We start from the raw sequence: 25625 nt of genomic DNA, 5'->3' as shown, positions 1-25625 counted from the left end.
CAGGAATTTCAATTCAACACTAAGATGTTATATGATATTTGTAATTTTACTACGGTGGCCACACTTCGCGTTCTAGTCTTATAACTTTTCAAACTTGTTAATTATCAATGGACATCTAATTAGATTTTGCGAACGCGGCGTTAGTCCACTCAAAACGGAAACGTTGGCGTACCTGTCTGAGATACCTCCTGATGCGTCAACTATAATGGTTATCTAGAATAGAGTTCGAAAACTTATTAATCCTCAATTAATATGCAATGAGATTTTGCCAACCTGGCGTTAGTCCTTTAAAAATGGAAACGTTAGCGTACCTGTCTGAGATACCTCCTGACGCGTCGACTATAATGGTTATCTAGAATAGAGTTCCCAAACTTACTAATTCTCAATTAACATCTAATCAGATTTTGCCAATCTGGCGTTAGTCTTTTAAAAATGGAAACGTTGGCGTACCTGTCTGAGATACCTCCTGACCCGTCGACTATAATGGTTATCTAAAATAAACACTGGTCTCAATGCTCTAGTAACCCGAATATGAGACGACTGTCTCACAAGCACCACAATGGCTTCAATAAGCATGACAAATAATGCGCAGCCTTTTAGTGCAGTTCTTGTATGACTGATGGAGGTTCTCATGCCCAACCATCGAAGTTTCATAATTAATTCAGCGCCAATGATCATCAATGATAGTAGTTCTATGCTCCCATGAATGCCAATTGGAAGCTAGAAAAATAAAACTAAATTAAGAATCAAATGCCTAGCCAAATAAAAATACTAGTTTATGGTACGACTGGTTATGATATGTCACAGAATAATTTTTTTGGGTAATATTCTTTATATAAAAAAAATAAATAATGTATTTTCTCATACGTTCCAAAAGCCTTAAACGTCCCAACACCCAATTTACCTTAATCACCTTTACAACTACCTATCTCAACGTCTCAAGTTATAATTCTGAATTTAATATAAACTCGCGTCCGTATTTCCAAGGTCCAATTCAGTAGTTATTTAGCTCTGGAATGGTCTTTATAGTATATGTTGATATAAGTTAAAGCCTCGCAGACAAATTTAATATATATTTTTCATGAATAATAGGTTTCCTCTCAGTAGGATCTTTATAGTATATAATAAAATTCCTTAAGGATTCTGTAGAATCCCTTAACATTACTTAAGAGCACTCTTACAATATTTTGGCTTTTACCGAAGAAAGATGATATTTGGTGCCTTACTTAAACATTTATCTTTAAACTTTCGGCGAATCAAGAATATCGAAGTCACTGAACTTCTGGCTGAAGATTTTCTTTCCATGGGCAGTGGGTAAAAGTAACCCCATTCACTGGTAAAATACGACAATGTCAAAGTAACAAAAAAGCATATGACTTTTCAAATTATAAACATTTAAAGTAATAAAACATATAATCAAAGTATTAGAAACGAAACTTAACGTGTTATTCTAGCCTATTAATGTACTTTTACTCCACAATGATTCATTTCAAGCATCCAAGTGCAGGCAAACACATACTAATAGTACAAGAAACCGTAGTACACGCTAATGAACCGATATTACAATCGGCTCCTGTATCGTCCCAGAAAATGTTTGCTTTAGAATTTATAAGAATCACTGAGCGGAAACAAACTATTTATCGGGACTTTCCCTACAATATAGAGACCAAAAAATTCATCCAGTGAGCCTTTAATAATGATTTCGTTTACCAAGTTTTCATATTTGAGCATCTGTACCGATAACACTAATGGTTCGTTTACACATTGCAGAAATCCATGCGGAAATCCGTCCGTATCTGTTCGAACTATGGCTAAAATAACGCTGCGTTTTAAGGCAAAGATTCAATTTATTGCAACAGCATGACCTATGTTCTTACCCTCTTCTGAAAGCTGTTGAACAATAGAGAGCCAAATAACACCTTTTTTCTTTGTTTTCTTATAGCCTGGGTGCGCTGGATATAAAGCTGGGTGTAGCCTTGAACCAAAGTTATAAGATCGTGTTCTTTTTGATAATCCATACTCATGATTTTATTCATATAAAAATCTTGCCAAGATTCCGTCCTGATTTGACCAAAACGTTGCGGAAAGCTAGAGATTTTTTCTAGCACAAAAACGGACGGAATTTCCGCACGGATTGCTAAATCCTCATGAATTTCCGCAATGTGTAAACGAACCATAAGTCAATGCAAATTTTTTCTTAAGCAAAAAAAGCCTACTTAGTCTAATAACAACAGTGCACGTAAATACATACAAAAATACATAGTACATGAAGTCATAGTAAACATTAATAGCTGTTAAAGAACCCAAAGAAAACATTTTAGTTTTAGTTTCTAAAAATTCATTAATCACAAACTAAATTCAATGATAGGAACGAACACCATCTACAAAAAACAGGAGTTTCAGGCCCATTCCCGCCCCCGCCCCTCCCCTTACCAATAAAATTTGAAATTACAGGCTTGTATTCCTTTCAGAATGACTTATACAATTTTTTTTAATAATAACATACACAAGATGTGTTATGTTATGGTAATCCTGTTTGAATCTTTTCTGAAATCGTTTACAGAAATCCTTTATTGCCCTCCCAGGAATGCATCCATCGCCGGGTGAGAATCTCTAATTTGCAGAGTTACTGGTTTGGTATCAAAATACATTATATTTAAACTATTCACTGAAATCCTAAAATATAATCAAAACTCTTAACATAGCTGAAACTAAAAATGTTGGGCTGTATTGATGAACTGAGATCAATTTGAGCTGAAGCCATGAAGAATTTAGGAACAACTGTGAAGTATTCCTTAATCCACTCTCTACGAAGGAAGAAGTCCATCACCCCGGTGAAAATATCTTGCTGCGTTTCTAAAAGGCTAAGAAAGGGGAGGATCTTGGCGAAGCTAGGTACAGGGTTTTTCTTAAAAAACTGAACAGCTCAAAGACATCAACTTCTGTGAACCCAGAGAGACTTCCACCAACTCCATCGACTGTGAAATTTCATTCTTATAGAGTCTTGTATCAGGTAATGAAATGACGTCATACTGCATGAAAACTTGACCCGAAAGACTGAGGTTGGCAATTACGTTACGGACGCCTCACTCCAATCATGATAGACATTCACCAGACATTTACTTCACCTCATCTGCTAAATGTGATTCGTTGCAGCTGCACGCGTTCTAACTGTGACAGTTCACGCTGTAGTTGCCGAAAAAATGGATTGCCTTGCACACTTGCTTGCAAAGACTGCCAAGGGATTGCGTGTTCCAATAATGATGTTTTTATTGATAACGATGAAGAAGACAATGTTTAGTACAAATCCTTGATATTATCCTTTTTAGTTCAATAAAACCTTAATTATCTTTCGCTGTGATTACCGAAGTTACCTGATTCGTATCATTTTTTACAATTATTTTTGTCTTCCTTCTCTTATATGTAGTCGAAGTAAATCTGCCCACGTGCTCCGAAGGCCCGATGCATTATCTCCCCTACAGTAAAACACTGTAGAAAAGCAAGATACTAATCTAATACAATGTTTTTTGAAATCATCGAGTCAAAAAACCTTGGGGGCAACATTTTGGCCAGCCACATCGCACAACTCTCGAGGATGCTGTCCCCCCCCTTCCCCGATAAAAGGGGAAATCAAACCAAGCCCAGCGATAAAACAATGTAACTTTCTTTTTTCGAGTTCTCCGGGCAGAAAAAGAGCAGACGTGAAATTCGAGCAAACAATAAATATGCCCCTAAATTTTTCCAATTTCCCCCCTTTCCCCCTGTTTTAACTGTTCCGCCAAGGAGATTTTTGGGGACTTTTGATATGTTGTACAGAATTTTTTTCTCTACCAGACGGTGTAAAATTCTTTTGTATTGCAATTTTGTTTCAGAGTTTCGTAGATTTACTGGACTACAATGCCTTTGAATTACAGCAACCGTTTTAGCTACAAAAATGAAATAAAATATATTAAAGCGTGCGATAAAATTATTTCTCTTATTAAAAATTTAAACTATTCTTAATATATTTTTGTTTTTATTATAAATGGAAGGCATTGTGATCTAACAAATTACTCAGATGAAACAAATTATACAAGATTAGATTTATAATTAGAAATTTCAATAGAAAACAAATAAATAAACAAAATTAAAGAATACGGCATTCAACTTTACAGTCCCTACCAGCGGTGCTGTTCCCCGTATAATAGCCCTTCAGCCAGGAAGTACAATAGGGGATTGGGGGCCAGCCATCCGGTGCCTTTGAAAACCCTTCCTATCTACCTTCCCCAGATTTCTCCAGGTACCCATTTATGACGTAGATAATTTCGGAGACCACAGTGCCTTTCCATGACGATAAATAAAAGTTCAAATAGGGATAAAATCCATTTAATAGACAGTGATGATGATAACAGTGATAGAAATTCACAAAAATACCAGATATTTCGGTCACATATACAGTGACCGTCATCAGTAGTAAAACTGTCTTTTAATATATGGTAATATCTGGTATTTTTGCGAATTTCTATCAGAGTTATCATCATCACTGTCTATTAAAAGGATGTTATCCCTATTTGAACTTTTATTTATCGGTACCCATTTAGAGCTGGGTCGACTTTGGCTGAGCCTACAGAGTCACACCATTGACACCCGTTCCTGACTTAATAACCAGCGACACCAGGACTTGAACCTCCATCCTCAGTGACAAGGGATTTCAAGTCTAGCGCGCGAACCACTGAGTTTCCTTGCCCAGGAAACTCAATAGGCTTTTAATTCTAATAAATGACGTAATGTTTTATGTGTTTGTTTTTTTTACGTCATTTTGATTACCCAGTCAATTTATTCAAGGAGAGAACATTGGTTTGCATGCATACACGTGTGAATTCGCCCGCATCGATTTTATTTTCTTTTTTTTTTCAATGCAAATGTTTGGGTCAAGACCTCTGCTTGACCGTCTTCATTGCAGAATAATTAACTAATACCGATAAAAATCCGAAAAGATAATATAAGAAGCCAAGCCTTAAATCGATGAAAAAAAGCAGTATAGTAGCAGTAGCATAGAAAAAAGTGTGGATCAAGCGTCAAAAGAAGTTTTTGGAGCCGGCATACGTCGCTCATTTCATGCCTATGAGGAGATTTCCAGCTCCTTCAACCTCCGTCCTCACAGAAAAAAGGATTTCAGGTCTAGCACGCTAACCACTCAGCTAGGGCTCACCGAGGAAACTCGGATACAACTAGGAAACTAGGACTCGGCTAGGAAATTTCAACAAACAGTGATGAAAAATCATTTTCAAGAATTCAAAGAACCTTTGAACTGGGGCAGGAATAGAGCACCTACAAGAAATTCTCAGCAATATTACAAACACTCTACCTTTTTGATCTAGATACAATAACAGCCAAATTAATTTACAACAAAGAATAACATAATATACACTAGCAAAGTCCTATTACCATAACTTCATTAGTTTTCGGTAACATTTTCACATTCTTTCTTTTATGTTTCCCACATGATTGCCAATTACAGATACAATACCGTTGCTATGAAATGTTTCAAGTAATTTTTTTTTTTAAGCTAAACATTTTGAACATGAATGAAAGAAATGTGATTTGAAACTAATCCTAGCCAATTAAACTAAGTCAGATTTAAAAGCGTTTTGACTAAAACATTAATTGGATGCGTAATAACGACACAAGATAAGAATTTTGTTGTTATTGTACCTAATTTAAGAAGGGAGGGTATCTGTGCGATTTACAAAGTCTCTTATTCATTCAAAGTCTCTTAGTCTCGAAGTCCTTTTCTAAGCAGAATATGATCGAAAAAAAAAAATACACCAAAATAAATACCTCAAATACAGGATGAGCAGGTTTTTCTGTCAAAGCTAGCAGCATCAATATGAACGACGCAACAAAATCCAAAAAATAGTACCAATGATTATGAACTAACAAATATGTTGGCAGCGCTTCCTGAGACTTAGGGTGTGATGCAAACTTGTCATTGTTAATACCTTCCTGTAAGAGAAGAATCAAAACCTGAATATAATATATATATATATATATATATATATATATATATATATATATATATATATATAGGCTATATATATTGACGTAGTAAAAATAAGTATGATTAATAATCGTTTTGTAAGGACTTTGATGAAGACAAATTTACCTATTTAAAATATATGACAAAGGAATAAAAGGTTGATCGATTATCAAATGTATGTGACTCCTTTTCAATGAAGATGAGCAAGCTTTATGATCCCTGATTACAAGTCAGTCGTTTAATAGGGGAGAAATCTGGAACAACGAAACCTTGAATAGTCCAACCAGGGGTGGCTAAAAGGAGGAGTTGAGGGGGTACGCAACCTCCCTGCCTTTTGATAGGTTGTATCAGTCGTTTATTTTGGGTTCAAAAAGTAACAGGCGCTAATTTCGGTCAGAGATACTCTCATTCGTTTTTTCCTCCTCCTGGAACGAAATACTTTTTCAAATTTCTCAGTAAAAACCAAAGAAAATGGCTAAAGGTGGCAGTTTCAGCCCAGTTTCAGCCATAGATCCCAGTCGAAGATAAGTCAAATCGTTTAAATTGAAACCAGTTTTTATACACATCACATATAGTCAATAATATATTGACTATATTGATATAATGAATATAGTCAAAGAAGCTAAGAGTTTACCTGGGCAAATAAGTGCATCTGAATCGAATTGCCCAGTACGTAAGGGGAACAAAGCACTTTCTAATCATTTTAGTGATATTATTTCTCTGTTAAGACCTCTTGACAGTAGCGACACTTTTGTACCTATGTTTGTGATAAAGCGACCTACAGAGGTGCCATGTCTCCCTGCAAATGCTTATACTTCTTTACTCTCTAAGTATAATGAGCTACAACAAGTAGTTGTTCAAATGTCAGGGAAACTTGACAATTATCAGTTGAATTTTCTTCAACTTCCCAAACCTACCCCAGCAATTGACGCTCATACGACAGTTATTATCTCTAAAGTGCCTTCAGATCTGTCTGATCCGATTAAACGCAAATCTGTTCTTGATCAAATAGCTGGGCATGGATTAGTTTGTAGTGTGAAACCTTTTAATGACAGATGGTATGTCAATATTGATAAATCTGCAATCGAAGATTTTTGTACATCAGTTCAGAACTTTATTACCGGAGCAACAGTTAAAGTACGATCCAAGCGCATTTTTGGGATTCTCAGAGGTTTCCCAGTTGATGTTGACCTTTCAGTTATTAATAGACTGCAAGGTATTAAAAGTGCAATTGGACTAGGCAAGACTATGTGCGTCAAGCTTGACTTTAGGGACTCTTTCAATCAGTCCGATTATTTCAAAGAGAAGATTTAAGATCAATATGAATTTTTTTCAAATTTACGATCTTGATGAAACACCTAAATTCTGCTTCAAGTGTCGGTTATACAAGCACCTTCAAAGTGCTTGCACCAGCAATGTCTCGAAATGTGCCAGATGTGCTGGGCCACATCTTTTTACTAAGGATAGTACTTGTAGTGCTGTTCCCAAGTGTACTAACTGTGGTAAAAATCATGCTTCTTATAGCCTGTCCTGCCCTGTATCTAAGGAACTAATGTCGCGCTCCCACTTTTTGCAATGACTTTGGAGTTTTCAATAATATCGTTTAATACTAATGGTACAAAGGATAAGGACTTCGTTATTGATGAGCTCTACAATTTGGTCTGTTTACAGGAGCCTCTTCTTACAGACTTTAGCATTAACGTTTTACGTCGGAGCCTTCATCATGATGTGTTTTTTACTACTGCCAGAGCCACAAGAGGCCGCCCATCCGGTGGGCTAGCTTGTGTTTTTAAGCACAATCCTAATTTGGTTTCGCCGGGGATTTTTTAGTCGGATGAGTTTTTTTTGGCTGTTCGTATGGGCACTATAGTTTTCATAATTCTTATCTGCCTTATGATGACCGTTCTTGCAGATCGATGGCTAGATATGCTAAAGCTTGTAACACGTTTAAGTTTTTAGTGGAAAAAATTATTTCTAATTCCCAAGATTATATGATCATTGGTGACCTCAATACGGATATAAATTACCCATCAGTGAGGAGTGACTTGTTGTTAGATTGTCTTCCATCTTATCATATTATACCCAAAACTCATCCGTATTCTTATATTCACCATTCAGGCCGTAAGAGCAATATTGATCACATTATTTGCTCACCTAGTATTACTACATCAATAGTGCTTATACACGCTGAAGAACAAGACTTAGACCATCTCCCTATTTCACTTACTCTTACGCTGAATCTAAACCCTGCAAGTATTTGTAAAGTACTCCGGTCTTCAAAATAGTCTGAAAAAAGTAAGTGGAAGAGAGCTGATGCTCCTCTCTATGCGTTTACACTAACGATCCTGCTATCTGCTATAAAAGTTCCCTATCATCTGTTTCAGAGCTCCATGCAAGTGAATTGCAAAAAGGACCTGGATTACTATTACAACCAAATTATTAAATATCTAAAAGATGCCGAGGCACTTACAGTGCCGCTGCAACATGTTAGATGTGGTACGCAAAAACCTATTTGGTCTTTAGATCCTAATTTAAAAACTTTGAAAAATAAAGCAAAGTTTTGGTTAAAAGTTTGGAATGAATGTGATAGACCGCCTTGTGGAATTGTATCTGACCTTAAGCGTAAGACGCGCAGTGAATATGAAAAATATCTTAAGTCAATGTGTTATCGTGGTATGGATTTTCTAGTGTCAAAGAGAGAATGGCGAAAAGCTATTAATTCTGAGTCGATTAGAAGTGATGTGCCAAGTAGTGATTGTCTTCCTGCATCTTCTTGGCATGGCCATTACTCGTCTATTTTTCTAATGTTAATTACCGTGTGCGTTCTTTGTATACTCATTCTCTTTCTGCTATTTTTATTACCCCTCTATCTCAGTGTCTTTGTGTTCCCATTTCTCTTTCATCCGTAATTGAAGAAATTCTTAAACTTAAATTAGATAACATTGATAGTAATGGTATATCTAGGTTTAATCTTTTAATAGATTGCTCCCCCCTTATTGAGTATCTAAACCTACTTTCCCATATGTGTATTTGAACTTCTAGCGTCCTGGAGAGTTTTTTGTGTGGTACCGTTTCTTCAATTTTAAAGAAGGGAAATTCTTCTTTTATTTGCTCTTCTTAACGACCTATTACTGTCTCTTGCATTTTTAGTAAAGTTCTTGAGCATATATTACTACCTGTTGTGACTAATAATATGCTTGAGAGAGATAACCAGTTTGGATTTAAGCCCGGAGTGGGTTGTCAACACGCACATCGTGTATTATCTTCTTTGCTCCTTGAAAATTCTTCTAAGGGAAAGAGTATATATCTTTGTACTTTAGATCTATCAAAAGCTTTTGATAGTGTATGTCATAGTCAGCTTTTTTCTGCTCTTCGTGGTTGCGGTGTCAATCTATCGGTTATTTTTCTTCTTCGGTACTGGTATTCTAATTCTATTCTTCAGCTGAAATCTGCGCCAGCTTCTATTATTAAATTGAAAAGAGGTTTAAGGCAAGGTGGAGTTTTATCTCAGACCCTATTTAATTTATGTATTGCAGGAGTTCTGGCAAAGCTTTCGGCTACCTATCTCTCCGGTTTTTCTGATGTTTCATACTTGGCCTACACTGATGAGCTGCTTCTTACAAGCCGTACTAAAACTGGCGGGGGGGGTCTAGGTGCCCTCCAACTACTTTCGACTATTAAAATGGGCACTAGCCCTTTGAAGTTCCAATCGAATGAGTCTTTTTTGAAGTTTATACGACAACACCTTCTACAAAAACCTTATATGCCCCCAGGGCATAACTTAAAACTCTTGCCCTGCGGGTTTTGGGGGGATGTTCTCCTCAAAAACATATTTTATATCTGGAAATCAACTACGCTGAACAAAATGGCTATCTCAAAATTTTGATTGGATGTGTTGGGGGGCAGGATGGGAGTGGGGGGGGGCTAGTTGCCCTCCAATCACTTTCGACTATTAAAAAGGGCGCAAGCCCTTGGAACTTCCAATTTAATGAGCATGTTTTGAGGTTTCTGTGAAAACGCCTTCTATAACAACCATATATAAACCAAGGGTAGAACTTAAAATCATGGTACCCAGGGCTGTGAGGGATTACCCTCTCAAAAAATATGTTTTCTATTTTGAAATGAATTACGCTGAACAAACTGGCTATCTAAAAATTTTGATTGGATGTGTTTGGGGGACTGCTGGGCGTGGGGGGGGGCTATTTGCCGTCCAATCATTTTCGACTGTTAAAAAGGGAACTAGAAATCTTGATTTCCAATCGAATGAGCCCCCTTTGAAGTTTCTACGACGACCCCTTCCATATGAAGTGCCTCTGGAAAAAAAAAATATAATAAAACATTCAGACCGTATGGTCGTTACTATAGGCAACGCTACAGCGTTGCCTCTGATATTGATTTGTGTTGCATTTTATGTGTTTTTCCTCGTGGTACTCCACGTATTGTACCTCTGTACAGTGTGGGTTAGAAATCAATAATAATAATAATAATAATAATATACTGTTTCAGAGAGTTTCTTGTGCGGCACCATAAGTTCAACACCGGCCCCTTACTGTTTCTTGTAATATAAAGTAAATTACTTGAATATATAATTCTTTCCCATCTAACTAATTGGACTAATGAAGGAAAGAACCAGTTCGGTTTTCGGCCTGAGGTGGGTTGTCAGTATCCTCATTTTATTTTAGCATCTCTTCTTCTGGATAATAATTCTAAGAGTAGAGAAATTTATATTTGTGCTTTAGATCTTTCCAAAGCATTTGACAGTGCAATCCATTCCCAGATTTTTTATTCGCTTTATATTTCAGGGGTTCGTTTTTCAGTTATTCTGCTTCTGCACTATTGACATTATAATTCTTTTCCTAGTTTGAAATCTTCTCCGACTACTATTATTAAAGTTGAAAGAGATTCTGCCTTTCTGTCACCTACACTTTTTAAAATTTGTATTTCTGGTGTGCTTGTGAAAATATCCTCTACGTATTTCTCTAATGTTTCAGATGTTTCTTATCTTGCTTATATTGATGATTTGCTCCTAATTAGTGGGACTAGGACTGGCCTCTCCAAAATAGTATCTTCTGTTACTAATGCTTTTTCTGGAATTGGCCTTTCGTTGAACGAAGAGAAGTGTTAGTTTTTATCTTTCGCTTCAACTTCTTCGTCTCTCTTACTTGTGATACTTTCTCTATTCCGCCTGGTGATTCTTTTGGTTGGGCGTAACCTTTACTAATCATCTTTCCAGTTTCCGCATGGGAAAATTGTTCCCAATAGAGGGATATATAATAGACGGGAGCTGGCAAAACTCTACCCTACATACTGCAATCAATCAGTCCTTTGCACGGCAAAAATATACCCCATCCTGAGAAAAATTGATTTAAAAAGAATCCGTGGAAGTTATTTCAGATGCTGTAAGTTTCTCATTTTCATTCCTCCTTGGACGCGTAACCGGATTCTAATTGATAAACATAATATACCTGATATAACATTAAAGCTGGAAAAGCTACACAGGAAGCTCTCAGGTACTGCTCTTGATGGGCTTTCTCCACATAATCGTCTTGTTAATTTTTAACAAGAATTTTCAACTTCTTCATCTCCTCTTACCTGTGATACTTTCTCCATTCCGTCTGTTGATTCTTTTGGTTGGGCGTAACCTTTACTAATCATCTTTCCAGTTTCCGCATGGGAAAATTGTTCCCAATAGAGGGATATATAATAGACGGGAGCTGGCAAAACTCTACCCTACATACTGCAATCAATCAGTCCTTTGCACGGCAAAAATATACCCCATCCTGAGAAAAATTGATTTAAAAAGAATCCGTGGAAGTTATTTCAGATGCTGTAAGTTTCTCATTTTCATTCCTCCTTGGACACGTAACCGGATTCTAATTGATAAATATAATATACCTTATATAGCATTAAAGTTGGAAAAGCTACACAGGAAGCTCTCAGGTACTGCTCTTGACGGACTTTCTCCACATAATCTTATTGTTAAATTTTTTCTCTTTATATTTCGTTTGTTGTACTTTTTTTCTTTTTTTTTGTGAATTTCATTTCTTGTGTGTATTTAATGTTTAATTTATTTATTTCTCTATAGTTCTTTTTTTGTATGTGTGTTTATTTAATATTTAATTTTTACTATAGTAATTATTTTTCGGTTTTTCGTATGTTTTGCTTTTTTGTATGTATTTAATTGTTCTTACTCCACATTTTAATACTTGTGCAACGTTTTGTGGGTAATAAATAAATTACTGTTATTATTATTATTATCATAACCCCAGTATGTCTCTCACATGGAAACATGCAGCCTTCTGCTTTGTGTGCTCTTCTTTTCTTAGTACCCCGGGGAGAAATCAGTCCAAAAATACATTTTGTGGAAGACGGTGCTCAACAATGACAGAAGATGAAGAGTAAAGGAAAAGCAAAGAAAGCAAACCTGACTAGTCTCTTCAATTCCGGGTCAGAAAAATCTTTCGGATTATGATCGCTTCGTCAACACCGGTGGTAGCGTTTATTTCACATTGGGCAAAAAAATTGAGCTAAATATTTGCAGTAAGACAAAAATAAAGAGACACAAACAGAATAACTATACATATTCTTTTGGATATTGCAAGGACCCTAGTGCAACAGGGTTTTAGCTTTAAAAGAACTGAAGAACAAGATGTTAAATTTGATCAACTGGTTCTAGCGGGATATGTGCAGGGACTTGAAAGTTGATGAAAACGATTCTCGGTTTAGACAATACGTAGTTACCGATATACATAAAACTACCAAGATTGAGTTCACTGACTTGCTTTCAGCAAAAGCCAGAGATAAGATCCATGAGGTAGTCTTGCATTCAGAATTTTATTCTGCAATGACTGATACAATATTCAATGCTTCAAATTTTGATAAGCTTTTAGTCGTAGTCCGCACTATCAAGCTCAGAAGGGATGTTTAGAGAGACCATTAGACATTTTCGAGGCTAATGACATCGATGGGCAAGGTACGGCAGAGTGTACAATAGAAACACTGCCAAGGAAAGTAATCCCTGTGAATGAACTAGCTTTTCGGTCTTATGATTATGCAAGTGAAGTGCCTGGTCAGTTTATTGAACTTCAGAATAAATTACCAGAACTTTTCAATTCCCGAGTGCATTATGTTCCCTGTCAGGTCCAAAGACAACGCGCTATTGCAAAGCATAGTTGCTCTTATTCTATTGGTAGTCAGGTCATTCAATATTCTAAGAATGTGTCTGTTCTTCTCTTAGCCTACAAAGCGTTTTCCCTTAAAGTCAACCTCTCTTCCACAGAGAACAGCCTCAATTTCTGACACTTATTACAGACCCAGGGGCCCGCACGACCTTAAGCGATGTAAGCAGTAGTTATTTCGTTTAAAGCAATAGTCTTAGCTCTTGACGAAACAAAACGGAACACCGACACGAAGACGAAAGCACAAATCAGCGACCTTCTGAAGAGGATCCTTAATTTCGACCTCATTGACCATCAATGGAAAAATTAAGAAGCACATTAGAATCTATATTGTTTGTTTAAGTTTAATATCTGGCATCATTAACCTTCTCGTTAAATTGAATTTTTCTGAAGAACTGGTTTAGCCTGCCTACCAGTCCAGTGGAAAAGGCAGGCAAGCCTAGCAGCCCCAACCACAGGGGTGCAATTAGGGACCCCCCAGGTACAGTAATTTTATTTTTCTGCCTGGTGCCTACACCTCTGCTTCGCTCTTATTAGAACCTTTTTCTAATTGCTTGTGCCATCCGGAAGATCCCTTGCCTTTTGCTGTTGGCTTGTAGCTTGATTAGCCTAGTTTGGAGTTCATTTTAGCCTACATCATGGGTGACGACTCAAAACAGAGCTATAGTCACAGAGAGATGAGATCAGACTGCTCCATCCAGTACAGTGGAGCTGAATCTATTAATGAGTAGATTACTATGCTCACCTCACTCATTAACACCCTTAATAACAAGCAAAAGCTAATTGCAGATTCACTTAATGACCAAAACCTTAAATCTACTATGGCAGAAGTTGTGAGCGAGGCACTGTCTAATGAGGTTGGTACTTTAGTTGAGGCATCTGTTAAAAAAACTTGCATCTAGTCACCTGCCTTCTGATTTTGATGCTAACAACATGGAAATTATTAAACAGGAAGTATATAATAGTCTAAAAATAGATTTTGATGTGCTTGTGGAAAAATCACTAAAACAATATGATTTGAGGATGTCAAAGCTTGAATAATCTCTTCATTTGCTTGACTCAGGTTTGTCAGAGCTGCAAAAATCTCTGAAACCAATTCAACTCAATGTGGATCGTCTGAGCGATCAGTTTGACCAAATGAAAATTTCTAATCAGCTGATCCTATTTGGTTTCAAAGAAGACCCTTATCCAGAAGCTTCTGAAAGCAAATTTCTTGGATTTTGCAGTACTAGGTTTCCTGGTATTCCTTAGACTAAGAATGACATGGGTTCTGTTAGAAGAATTGGAAGACAAGGCTCAGTTAAGAAATCTCGGCTACTTGTTGTGCAATTTTGTAGTCCAAGAATACAGCAGCTTATTCTCAGAGAAAAGAAAAGTATACAAGGTAGTTGTGTCTTTATTTCTACGTCACTTACAAAGCCTGGACTTCAGCTACTTAACTATGCTAAATCAAAGGTTGGGAAGAGGTCTACATGGTATAGTGGAGGAGAAATACTTACCAAGCTTTCTGATGGTAAAGTGATCACTGTTAAAGAGGCATCTCAAGTTGATGTTCTCCATCAGTCAACTACAGCCCATCCAAGTCCCTCCCAGGACTGAAATAAACCATTTTTCCCCTTTTAGCTCTGTTGTTTTGTTGTTGTTTTTTTTTTTTTTAACCCTTTATGATTTAATGGTTTTAAATATTCTTGCAATTATGTTTTTTTACATTATTTTTTTAAATTAATTCCATAAAACATTGATAACTCTTTCCTTTGGTTGCTTCTTTATTGTCTTGCCTTTTTCTTTATTTTGTTTTTGCCTTTGTCCTTGTAATTGTTAGTTATTTTTTAATTTTTTTGAGCTTTGTAGCTTGTTATTGTTCTTTGTCTTGCAGGCTTTTTTTCTTCTCTTTCTTTTCTTTGTTGCCTACAAGTTTCACCTTTTTAGTTTCAATTTACCCTCTGCTATTTAAGCCTGTTTGTTTGATATCTTGTTCATTTGTGAAGATATTGTGTGCATTTATTATGTGTGGTAAATCTGGGTGATTTTTCTTTTCTTTTGAATTCTTCTATTCTTAAATGAGTTATCTTTGAGCAGCCAAGTAGAGCTGGCAAACAAGAAGCACACGCACTTGACCCTCTTCTTGAATCTATGGTTAATTCTAGTTGCAATTATCATACCACTATTGATTTTTGTGATAAAATCATGCCTTCTCTCTCTTCAAATAGTTGCTTTAATGTATTTTGTTTGAATATACGTGGGATACGAGATAAGTGAGATAGTATGAAATCGTGCTTGTGGTCTTATAATTCTTGCCCTTCTTATTTAATTGGATATACAGAAACACCGTTATCTGCCAGTGATATTTTAACATTTGATGAAACATACGATTATACTTCTAATTACTTCAATCGGATGTTAGGAAAGTGCTCAGGCGATATTGGTGTACCAGGGTAACATGATAACAAATTCAGAAAATGGTACTAAATTGAATATTTGTCTATTTCAGTAGTGTCTAATAGTAGGACTGTTTATTCTCTTGTCATTGGTCTGAAAAGCCAGTTTGCATGTGATACTGTTTGTTTGTTTTATAAGCCCCTCCTTTTCCAACACATCTCTTCTATGATGTTCTTGATCAACTGTCATGTGTGGGGACTTCGTCTAAAAAACGTAGTTGTGTTTTGGGAGATTTTAATTGTAATATGTTAAAAGTTGGATCATGAGATGAATGTGATCATCTTTGTGATGTACTTTATTCTTTTGGGCTACTTCCTTCAATTTTTTTTCCTTCTCGTGTTGATCCTACAAGAAATTCTGCCACTTTGATAGATAATATTTTCATTTCTCATTCTCCAAAATTGAAGTTTACTTCTGGTCTTGTTTTCACTGATCTGTCTGATCACTTCCCTATTTATCTATCACTTTTTGTACCTAAAACTGAGATTGCTGGGAATGAGCAAGGTGAGTCTTCTTTTAGAACTTTTAAAGATAAAGAAATTTCTAATTTATTTTTTAGTCTTCAGAGTAATGAATGGTCTAGTGTTCTTGAAGCTAATGATGTTGAATGTGCAACAAGTTTATTTGTGTGTCGTATGGGAGCTCTGTTGGATAAGCATTTTCCTCTTAGGAAGAGACCTAGGAATTCTACACCCAAATGCCCATGGATGTCCATAGGTCTGATTAATGCTACACAAATGAAGGCGTCTCTGTTCAAGGTTGCATGTAAAAGTAAAACACAGGATGATCTTTTGAAGTATAAATATTATAAAAATGTACTTACGACTTCAGTACGTGCAGCCAAAAAGCTCTATTTTTCGTGTCGAATTGATGAGTGCAAGGGGGACTTGCAAAAGGTTTGGACTGTAGTTAATGAAGCTATGTCTCGCAAGAAATTCAAACAGTCCCCCCCATGTCATTACAGGAATGCTGATGGATCTATTGTGGATAAAAATTCTTCAGCAAACGCCTTCAATTCGTATTTCACCACTCTTCCTTCAGTTCCCATTCAACCCAAGAATAGAGTAAGTAGTTTTCCCATAGCAGAAAAGTCATTTTTCCTTTCCCCATGCAGTGATATTGAGATTTATAGCATTATCTCCCAGCTTCCAAGTAGCCGTTCAGTTGATGATTTTGGTTTGAGTAATAATGTTCTTAAAAAAATTGGTCAGTTTGTTTCCAACCCCATCTCACACATAACTAACCTCTCTCTTTCTTCTGGTGTTTTCCCTCATTTATTTAAAGTTGTTAATGTTTTACCTTTACATAAAAAAGGTGATTCATCTCTAATTTAAAATTATAGACCCATTTCTCTTCTTCCTGTCATCTCTAAGGTTGTTGAAAGAGTAGTGTATTGTAGACTCTCTTCATTTGTTCTTAGTACTAATACGACTCCAGGAAATTTTCTCATAACTAACCATCAGCATGGTTTTCGTCCCACTTTCTCTGCCTCGTATGTACTTTCAGATGCAACAGAGTTTGTGCGTGTTAATCTGGACAAGGGCTTGTCTGTTTTGAGTCTATTTCTTGACTTTTCAAAGGCCTTTGATATGGTTGACCACTCTGTTCTTTTGTCTAAACTATCTTCATTTGGAGGACATGGAGTCCCACTAGAATGGTTAAGGTCTTATCTGTCAGGAAGATCACAGTATGTTTCGGTTGATGGTAATTCTTCCACTACTTTACCTATATTCAAGGGTGTCCCACAGGGCTATGTGCTTGGACCACTTTTGTTTTTAATTTACATTAATGATCTCGTTGATGGTCTTCATCCCCTTGTGCACCCTATTCTTTTTACTGATGACAGTAACTTTTTCATTGCTGCAGTAGACTTGCCATCTGCCACTTCCCTAGCTCAAGGTCTTCTTGATAAAGTAAAAGATTGGTGCTGGTCAAATGGTATGACTCTCAACAGCCAAAAAAGTGCCATTATACACTTCAGGACCCCTTATCGTATGAAAGACGTAAGGGAGCCAATCATCCTGACTTATGGGACTGATGTTATACCGCAAGCTGCTAGGGTGACATTTCTTGGTGTGTATCTTGACTGTTTTCTCTCTTTTAAGCCTCATATAACTCACACCTGTTCCCTCATCTTCCGCCAGTCTTCAATGTTGCACCGGGTTAACTCATTTCTTCCCCCATATGTTATGCTTTCTCTTTATTATGCTTTTATATTTCCTTACCTTTCTTATTACTGCTCGGTCTGGGTTAGTGCTAAAAGACCTATTCTGTACTCATTTCAAAGAGCAGAAAATAGGGCAGGGAAGGCTATTTCTCTTTTCCTTTAGATATACCCTTCTTCTGATATTTATAATGATACTGGAATAGCTCCACTGGATCGCATTGTGAGTAAAAGTAATCTTTATTTACCGCATTCTGCTTTTCTAGGTATACTTCCACGGCCTCTACAGCAATTTTTTTCACGGACAGGCTCAGGTAGGTTCTCTACTTTTTTACGTAGTTCTTCTCGTAGATTTATTTAGCCCAAACGTTCATCTACATTAGCCCAGAGGTCTCCTGTTTATAAATCAATTCAAATATGGAATTCAATCTCACCGGATGTCCCGTTATTTCTGTCTGCAAAGGCAGTTATTCGTCGTGTATTTCCAGTTTAGTAATTTCTCTCTCCTTCGTTTATTTTCCCTGTTTTCTCTTTTCCTAGTGTTTCTCCTTTTGTGTTTTTCCCTTATATATCGTTATTATTATATTTTTTTATTTTTTTTTTTTACTGTATGGTAGTGTTTATTTTCTTTAATCTTTATTTCATATATATTGTTTGATTTAGAGTAATATTTATGGTTGTTTTAGTGCTTTATTATTGTGTTGTAAGGCCCACAACAAGCCAAGCTTCTTGGGCCAAATAATTTTTCTTTACGTTTGTAATACAGTTTAGTATTAATAAAATGATTGATTGATCATCAGCTTCATGTTCATGAAAACTAGCATATACAGGGCCAAGATTGCAAAAGAAAACTTGAAGAAGAGGAGATTAACGTCATCGACGCAATTGAGATGCTTGAAGCTATGAAGAAAATTTTGAGAGAATGTCTGGTGTAAAAATCAACAGTTTAATTGACAGTGCAGCCCATTTTGCCAAAAGAATTAAAGCCAGTCCAGAGAGTGATTTAATAAAACATAATGGCCACAGACTTGGGCCATCTAGTTTTGGCAGCCAGGCTCAAGATCTAGCTAAGATCTCAATATATCAGTTCTACAACCAACATTTTAGAATCTTGCTTGATAAGTTCATTACGATGATGAGACAACCTTGAAGCCTCCTTTAAAAAAGGATGTCTATTGCAGATATTGATCTAGCAACTACGTTTTTAACAAACCAAGAAAGAGCTTCAGACGCTACTGCTCTTAAAGTAGAGCTTGGAGCCTTTTAAGTTTTGCCAAGTTTCAGTTCCAGACCTGTTTCAGAGAAGTCCTAGGTGAAGGACATCATCGTCAACACCAGCTCAAGCCAACTAATTGTCTTAACAAATTGACAGCGATTGCACCTGTTGCAGTAGCTGCTATAAAAAAAAAAACACTAAGTAGACCCAAACGCATTAAGATTGGCTAAGAAATATCATACTTGATTCTCGACTAGAATCTCTCACGTTATTGGCGTACGAGAAAGACCTAACCAATCCCGATGACGTAAATAACGTTATAAAGCGATGGTCCATTTTGAATAAGAGACAACTTCAGATATAAGCTGTTCTACTTATTTCCACATGGTATTCCATTTTGGCTTCTTCATTATTTCCGTACATAAGTAAAAATGATAAAAGATAATTGGTAAAGGAACTTTTAGGTAATAACGTGATGTAATCGGGCAACATCATCTTGAAATCGTTTAAATGAGGGATGTCCCCTAGACTGACAGCTTCGAGCCATCCCTTCCCCCAACGGTCCAAAATTTTGACAATATAGATTTTCAATGGTTTAAATTTCTTGACTCTATTACATTCTAAGACAACAATGGCTATACATGACGTTTGACAAAAAAAAAGAGAAAATATAATTAAAAACAACAAAGAAAACGAGGGCAATTTCAGCCAGTGGTAAGAAAAAGAGAAAAAGTAGATGTTTCGGCAGGGACCTCCGCCAAGCCATCTTCAGCGCTATAAAAAAAAAAAAAAAAAAACTAACAGAGCAGAAGGAACACTGAATAAAAAAAATAAAATAAAACAAACCATTACAAATTAGATTGGGCAAGAATTCTCTACTTAGTGACTAATTTAGCTTGCCTACTGACCTGATTTTTATTATTAATGCAGTCAAAAGATCTTGGTTTAAAATAAGAAAAAATATTATTTGATTCTCTACGTATTAAGTTACTGTAAATTTGGTTTTTAGGAATGTCTCCAGCACCTCTATTTAAAGCAAGGTCTCTATTTAAGCATCCTATATGAAAATTTTATAAAATGAATAAATTGTTTAAGGTTATGAAAGTTTATGATGCAAGAATAGGTTTGAAAATTAATGTTAAGAGAACTAAGTCGCTAAGACTGAAGACTTAGTCGCTAAGAAGACTTAGTTGCTAAGAAGGAGTAAATGAATCTGAAAAAGTGATGTTGGGTAACGAGAAGATCGATCAAGTAGATAATTCCCTTACCTAGGTAGTATTATTAGCAAAGACGATGAATGCAGTGACGATACTAGTGAAATAGATAAGGCCCAGGGTGGTTTTTCACAGTTGAAAAAAGTTTGACAGAATAGCAAGATAAGTCTGCAAAACAAGATGAGAAGATTGGAAGATTGGACGAGCATGGTTCCAAAGCATGGGCCCTCCGAAAGATGGAGGAGGATTTGCTAGATGTTTTCACGAAAAATTGTTTATGGATGGTTTTGGATACCTGTCTAACAGACCGTATTTCAAAAATAAATCTGTACAAAATACCATATGGTTCAATACCACTTTCTAGGGCTATAAAGAGAGAAAGGTTGACATGGCTAGGTCACGTTCTGTGGATGAAGGACAGTCCTTGTCGGCCAACCGTCTAGGGCCAAATGAAAAGCTAGTCGCCACCGAATGGGGTGGGAGGATGTCATAAGGAAAGATTTATGGGAAATGGAAACTTCTTGCGGGGGTATAAAGGGGTCCCAATCCATTTAAAAAGATCGGGATGGAGGGAAAGCGTGTGTAGCAATGTTGGCCTCAGGCGGCTTGGTGCTGCAGTAACTACTAGTAGTAGTAGTAGTCTCTATTTGTGTGTTTTTCAATTTCAAGTGCCTCCCCAAGAGATTGCGGTAAACGAATCGCTTTGTAAATTAAAATTACCTAGTCAAAAAGAATTTAATAGCCCGCATGTTCAAAAGCATGGAGGGCAAAGGCAGAATCAAAAGGACCGACGCTGGGCGGAGCTCGTTTCTGAAATATCGACTTTCGTGCTTTCACTAATTTCTGTCCACTGGCTGAAACTACCCTTGTTTTCTTGTTTGTTTTTTTTCAATTATGTTTTCTCTTTTTTGTCGAACGTCTATTTCAAAAGCTCTCCCGCAATCTTGGCATTATCAGAAAACTGAGGCACATATTTCCACAAAATACCCTTCGTCTACTTTACAGCGGACTTCAGAAACCTCATCTCCAATATTGTGCAACAATTTGGCAGTCAACGTTCAAATCACACTTGAAGAGATTTGATTCAATCCATAGGCGCGCACTGAAAATAGTTGGAAGTATAGATGACTGTCTCTCATGGTTCTCTCTACCGTCTGTTGTGCTCAGTTTATGTTTTTAGGTTCTTTTCCGGGTCACTTCCATCTCCTTTCCGCTATCTCTTTAGGTTGACATCTGAACAACATAATCAAAACACCCGATCTGCTTTTGACATCCGGGTGAGACGAACACCAACGGTATGCTCGGATTTTTTCCCAGATGTGACTTCCGCTATTGAGTGGAACATGATCCCGCAAGAGCTGACATGTATGAACTCACTTGGGTCCTTCAAAAATAATTTAACGAAATATTTAGTGAAAGGTCAATTAATTAGATATTAATTTGGATTAAAACAAGTTTAGTATTTAAGATTATATTTATTATTTTATAGTATTTTAAGTGAGATGACTGTGCTTCCGGGGGAGGGAGGAGCCAAATAGTTAGGAAAATATTAAGTAATTGAGGATGAGGCATGTGGTTGTCTTGGGAGTGAAGTGAGAGCCGTTAAGCATGACAGTGATGAATATCTATATTTATGGGTCTCAACATACAATGTGTGACAGAGCAGTGTCTTATATGTTATTTTATTTCGTTTTCTTATTAAAATACCCCAACTGATTGATTGATTGACTGGCGTCTCCCTGACTGTAACATCCTCCGATCATATTTCCAGTTAATGACACTTTAGTGCAAAATTTAAATGGGACTGAGAAGAGAGACCGAGGGTCTGCTTTGTATCTTTAATGATGTGTATTGAAAATCCTTCCGTGAATCCACTTCAAATAAAAATGCAATATGTCCACTATTGCAAAGTAATTGGAACTGGGAGGAGAAGCTGATTTTTGAGAGACTAAGGGCCCATTCAGTCCTACGGGTATACAGGTGAAAGATTTTTACACAACTATGGTGCAAACAGTGTGCAGCATGCGTAGTTTTGGGCTAAAACTGGAGTAATATTTTATACCGAATGGCATAAGGCCAACTTTGGCTCTACAACTACAACCATAAAAATTGAAAATCCCGTAGTATCCATTTTCACATGTGGTGTAATATCCCTATGCTTCAGCTAGGAAGCTGGCTTCAGGAAAAGCAGTGGGATGTTGGGTGGAACAAGGGGCCACAGATTACGCGGCCCTAACATATATCGCGAATTTTCCATTGATTCTGCTTCAAATACAATGTGACATGCCTGTCTTTCAAATTAAAAATCCTCGCAGCATCCCATTTCACACGAGGCGTAATATCCTTATGCTTCAGCTAGAAAGCTGGCTTCGGGAAGGGCAGTGGAATTTTGAGTGGGATATGGGGTGACAGATTACGTGGCACCTAACACAGACTATGAATTTTTCTTTGATTCTGCTTTAAACAAAATGTGACATGCCTGTCTTTCTGCTTTAAAATTTCCACGACTTGGAGGAGCAACACGGTCCATGGATTCAATTTTTGCCTCTAATGGTAATGATTTTGATATCACTGCGTGATCCAGGGGTAAAGAAGTTGGAAAATGCCAACCTTTCTACGTTAAAGCGAGGGAGGGGCATGGCTGTTGGAGGACTACGGCCTCACTTTGGTACTTCTACCGTGCATACTGAAAAATATTGCATGATTCCGGTTAAAATAAGGCACAACTTGCCTACTTTTGAGCAAAAGGTGGTTAGTTGGAGGGATGGGATGGAATTGGTGGGCGTCTCACGCGGTCATACCATCAGGAGATCCTTGCGTCAGTTTGGCTCAATCAAGGAGCAACATTTCGACGTTTCTAAATATCTTACAATAGGCCATGGGAGACGGGATGTTTTCGAAGTGCAAAAGGCCTACCTTATGCCTTCAATAAATAGACTGAAAATCCCTTGATGGTCCCATTTCAAAAAAAAGACGCAACATGCCTGCCTTTTTGAAAAAAAACGGTTTTGAGAGGATACGGAAGGAAAGGGGGTGTCCCAGGGTCCAATAGCCCAATTTAAGGTTTTCAATAATAGTAATTTAAAAAAACGTATGATTTTGGATCAAACAAGAGCAACCATATCTTTTCATCAATCCAACGAGAGGTCCACACTATCCATAAGACCCGCAGGGTTAGACCTCAACCACTTTCTTGTAAAGGGCTGGAATTGGTGGCATAAGAGAAAAGAAGGACCAAAAAAGTGCTCCTCAAGCAACATCCTAACAGGTTCAACTACAAAGTTGGAACCAATAGGAGGCTCCTTGTCTCCAAATGTTGAAAAGGTTAAAATTCTGATCCTCATTAACGTCAGGCTTTTTTACCATGCAAACCCTAATAACAACTGTCTTGTCTTTTCAGTCTCTATCTCCAATGCGATTTTACGCCCTTCCCCACCATCGCAAAAATAAATATGCCCATTGAATTTCGAAAGAATACTTTACATTATAAATACTTTTTCTGACCTCTAAGTAGATGGCAGCTTCATGATAATTTAACTCCCAAGCTTTACTGCAATCTGAGCTTTTTCTGCCATCAAGTGAAACTAATTCATTTTGACAGGGGTCTTGCTCCAGCAAAGTCATGCCACCAAAGAACAAAGGGGGCTCATCTTCGTCACTGGCTCCGTCGTGACTGTTAGATATTTCTATAAGAATAAAAAATAATGAAAGGACCAATTTATTGCGGAAACAGATTACTAAAAAATGACATGCCAACCAACAAACAGTACACAGATTAGTATTGTTACTGCCCCTAATCATTATGACACAACTACTTTACCACTATTCTCCTAACCAGTACTGTGATAACTATTTCTAATCTTATCAAAGCTACTCTAAGTCGTGAAAGGCCTTCTCCCACAATTAAGCCTAATGTAAATGTTGTTGTTAATGCAATTACAACTGTTAATACTCTCCTGAAACATTCGTCTTCTATGATACAAATTTTGAGTAGCCAAACCCACTTTAAACTCTACATACTCAAGAATATTTCATGAAAATAGCATTAATGACAAAAATGGCAAAAACAACTCTTGAACATTCCTAAATTTTTAGAGCCAACCTGAGCAAGTTCATTCTGACATACACTTGAGAATCTTCTCTTTATTCAGCTACATATACAAACACAAAAAAAGCTCAGGGAATTTTTTGTGCATTGTACGCTAAACATTGCTGCATAGGATAAAATCCAAATTTTGAATTTCCTCTGCTGTTTGTTTTAAAGACTCGGTGGGAAAGAAAAAAAAGCAAACATTTCTGTTTTTTAAGAATTTCAAATCAGTAGATAACATTCAACCTTTTGGACCAATGCAATCTTAGAAGGCTTTGTATAGCGTTTTCGTCACCATGCTGAATTTTGTTTTGAACGTTCACTAAACAACAATCGTAGTTTCAGACAAGAGTTTCTTTTGTTTTTCCTCTTTCCTTAAGTTGCATAGCATTTTTATCATATGGTTTTAAAGTTCTCAATTAAAGTTTTAACTGTTCTTTATGTTTTTTCAATCCACTTCAATCATAATTGGTCTCTTAATATTTAATACAACGTTTCCAGGATCAAAACAGTCTAAAAATTGCGGAATCCGCTAATAAAATAGATTTTTTCAGCCCCCCCCCCCCTACCCTCCATTAACATGCCTATGACCCTGGGGACCAAAATCCCGCATATTTTGCCAGAAAATTATATCTTGAAAAGCAGTTTTGAAAATAAAGTAATAACCAATATCAAATATTAAAAAAAATGACTATCTGTATAAGAGGGTTGTCTACTCCCCTCAACTCCAGCTCTTTATGAAAATGTTTTACTAGTGTTTTAATGAAAGGATTTTTTAGTGGAATTAATACATTGAGTGGGGAATTCCAACTGTTTAATTAACCAATTGCATACCAAGATATTTGAACAGAAAATATCCTTCTTTAAAGAAAATATGCATAAACAAGCCCTTCAATTCTTGAGGCATTGTGAAAAACCGTTTAGATCCCATTTCCATTGTCCTTCTATTTGAGCAATCATTCCTGAAGTGTTGGGCGGAAAAAAATTTAACTTAGTGTAACGAGTAGGAGTTTGATGGAGTAATACTATCGTATGAGGAATATATTTTGCTTGTTTTAAGCTATTAATTAAAAAAAAAAACTTTCCGAAAAATAAGTTTTTCAAAGAAAAGTAAAGGCCATTTTAAACTTAAGCTAAGTAGATACAAATACCTTTTAAGATTCAAACTCAAAACGACCAGAAATTACTATTAAAGAATATATGAAACCCAAAACGAACAGAAATTAAATAAACAATCGTAGCAAAAACAATACAACAAGTAATAATATAAATGAATAAATAGATCTTAAAGCGAGTAATGCTTAG

The 25625-nt window shown here is 36.6% G+C and overlaps 1 protein-coding gene across 1 annotated transcript in view; it reads right to left on the bottom strand.

Annotated features, from left to right (window-relative positions):
• The window catches only part of LOC148945869 (two pore calcium channel protein 1-like), a 175617-nt gene that overhangs the window by 126655 nt on the left and 23337 nt on the right, over positions 1-25625 (bottom strand). Inside the window, exons 3-5 of the mRNA XM_089097826.1 lie at positions 23735-23916; positions 5821-5985; positions 451-720 (exon numbers count right to left, since the gene is read on the bottom strand). Coding sequence (XP_088953952.1) covers positions 451-720; positions 5821-5985; positions 23735-23916 — 617 coding nt within the window. The remainder of the gene's footprint in view (positions 1-450; positions 721-5820; positions 5986-23734; positions 23917-25625) is intronic.

The sequence above is a fragment of the Artemia sp. Qi Xiang Cuo genome, chromosome 12 (genome assembly GCF_049724085.1).
Source record: "Artemia sp. Qi Xiang Cuo chromosome 12, ASM4972408v1, whole genome shotgun sequence".
Classification (NCBI taxonomy): domain Eukaryota; kingdom Metazoa; phylum Arthropoda; class Branchiopoda; order Anostraca; family Artemiidae; genus Artemia; species Artemia sp. Qi Xiang Cuo.
Note: the sequence above shows the minus strand (reverse complement) of the source record. Positions and strands in the feature narration are given on the sequence as shown.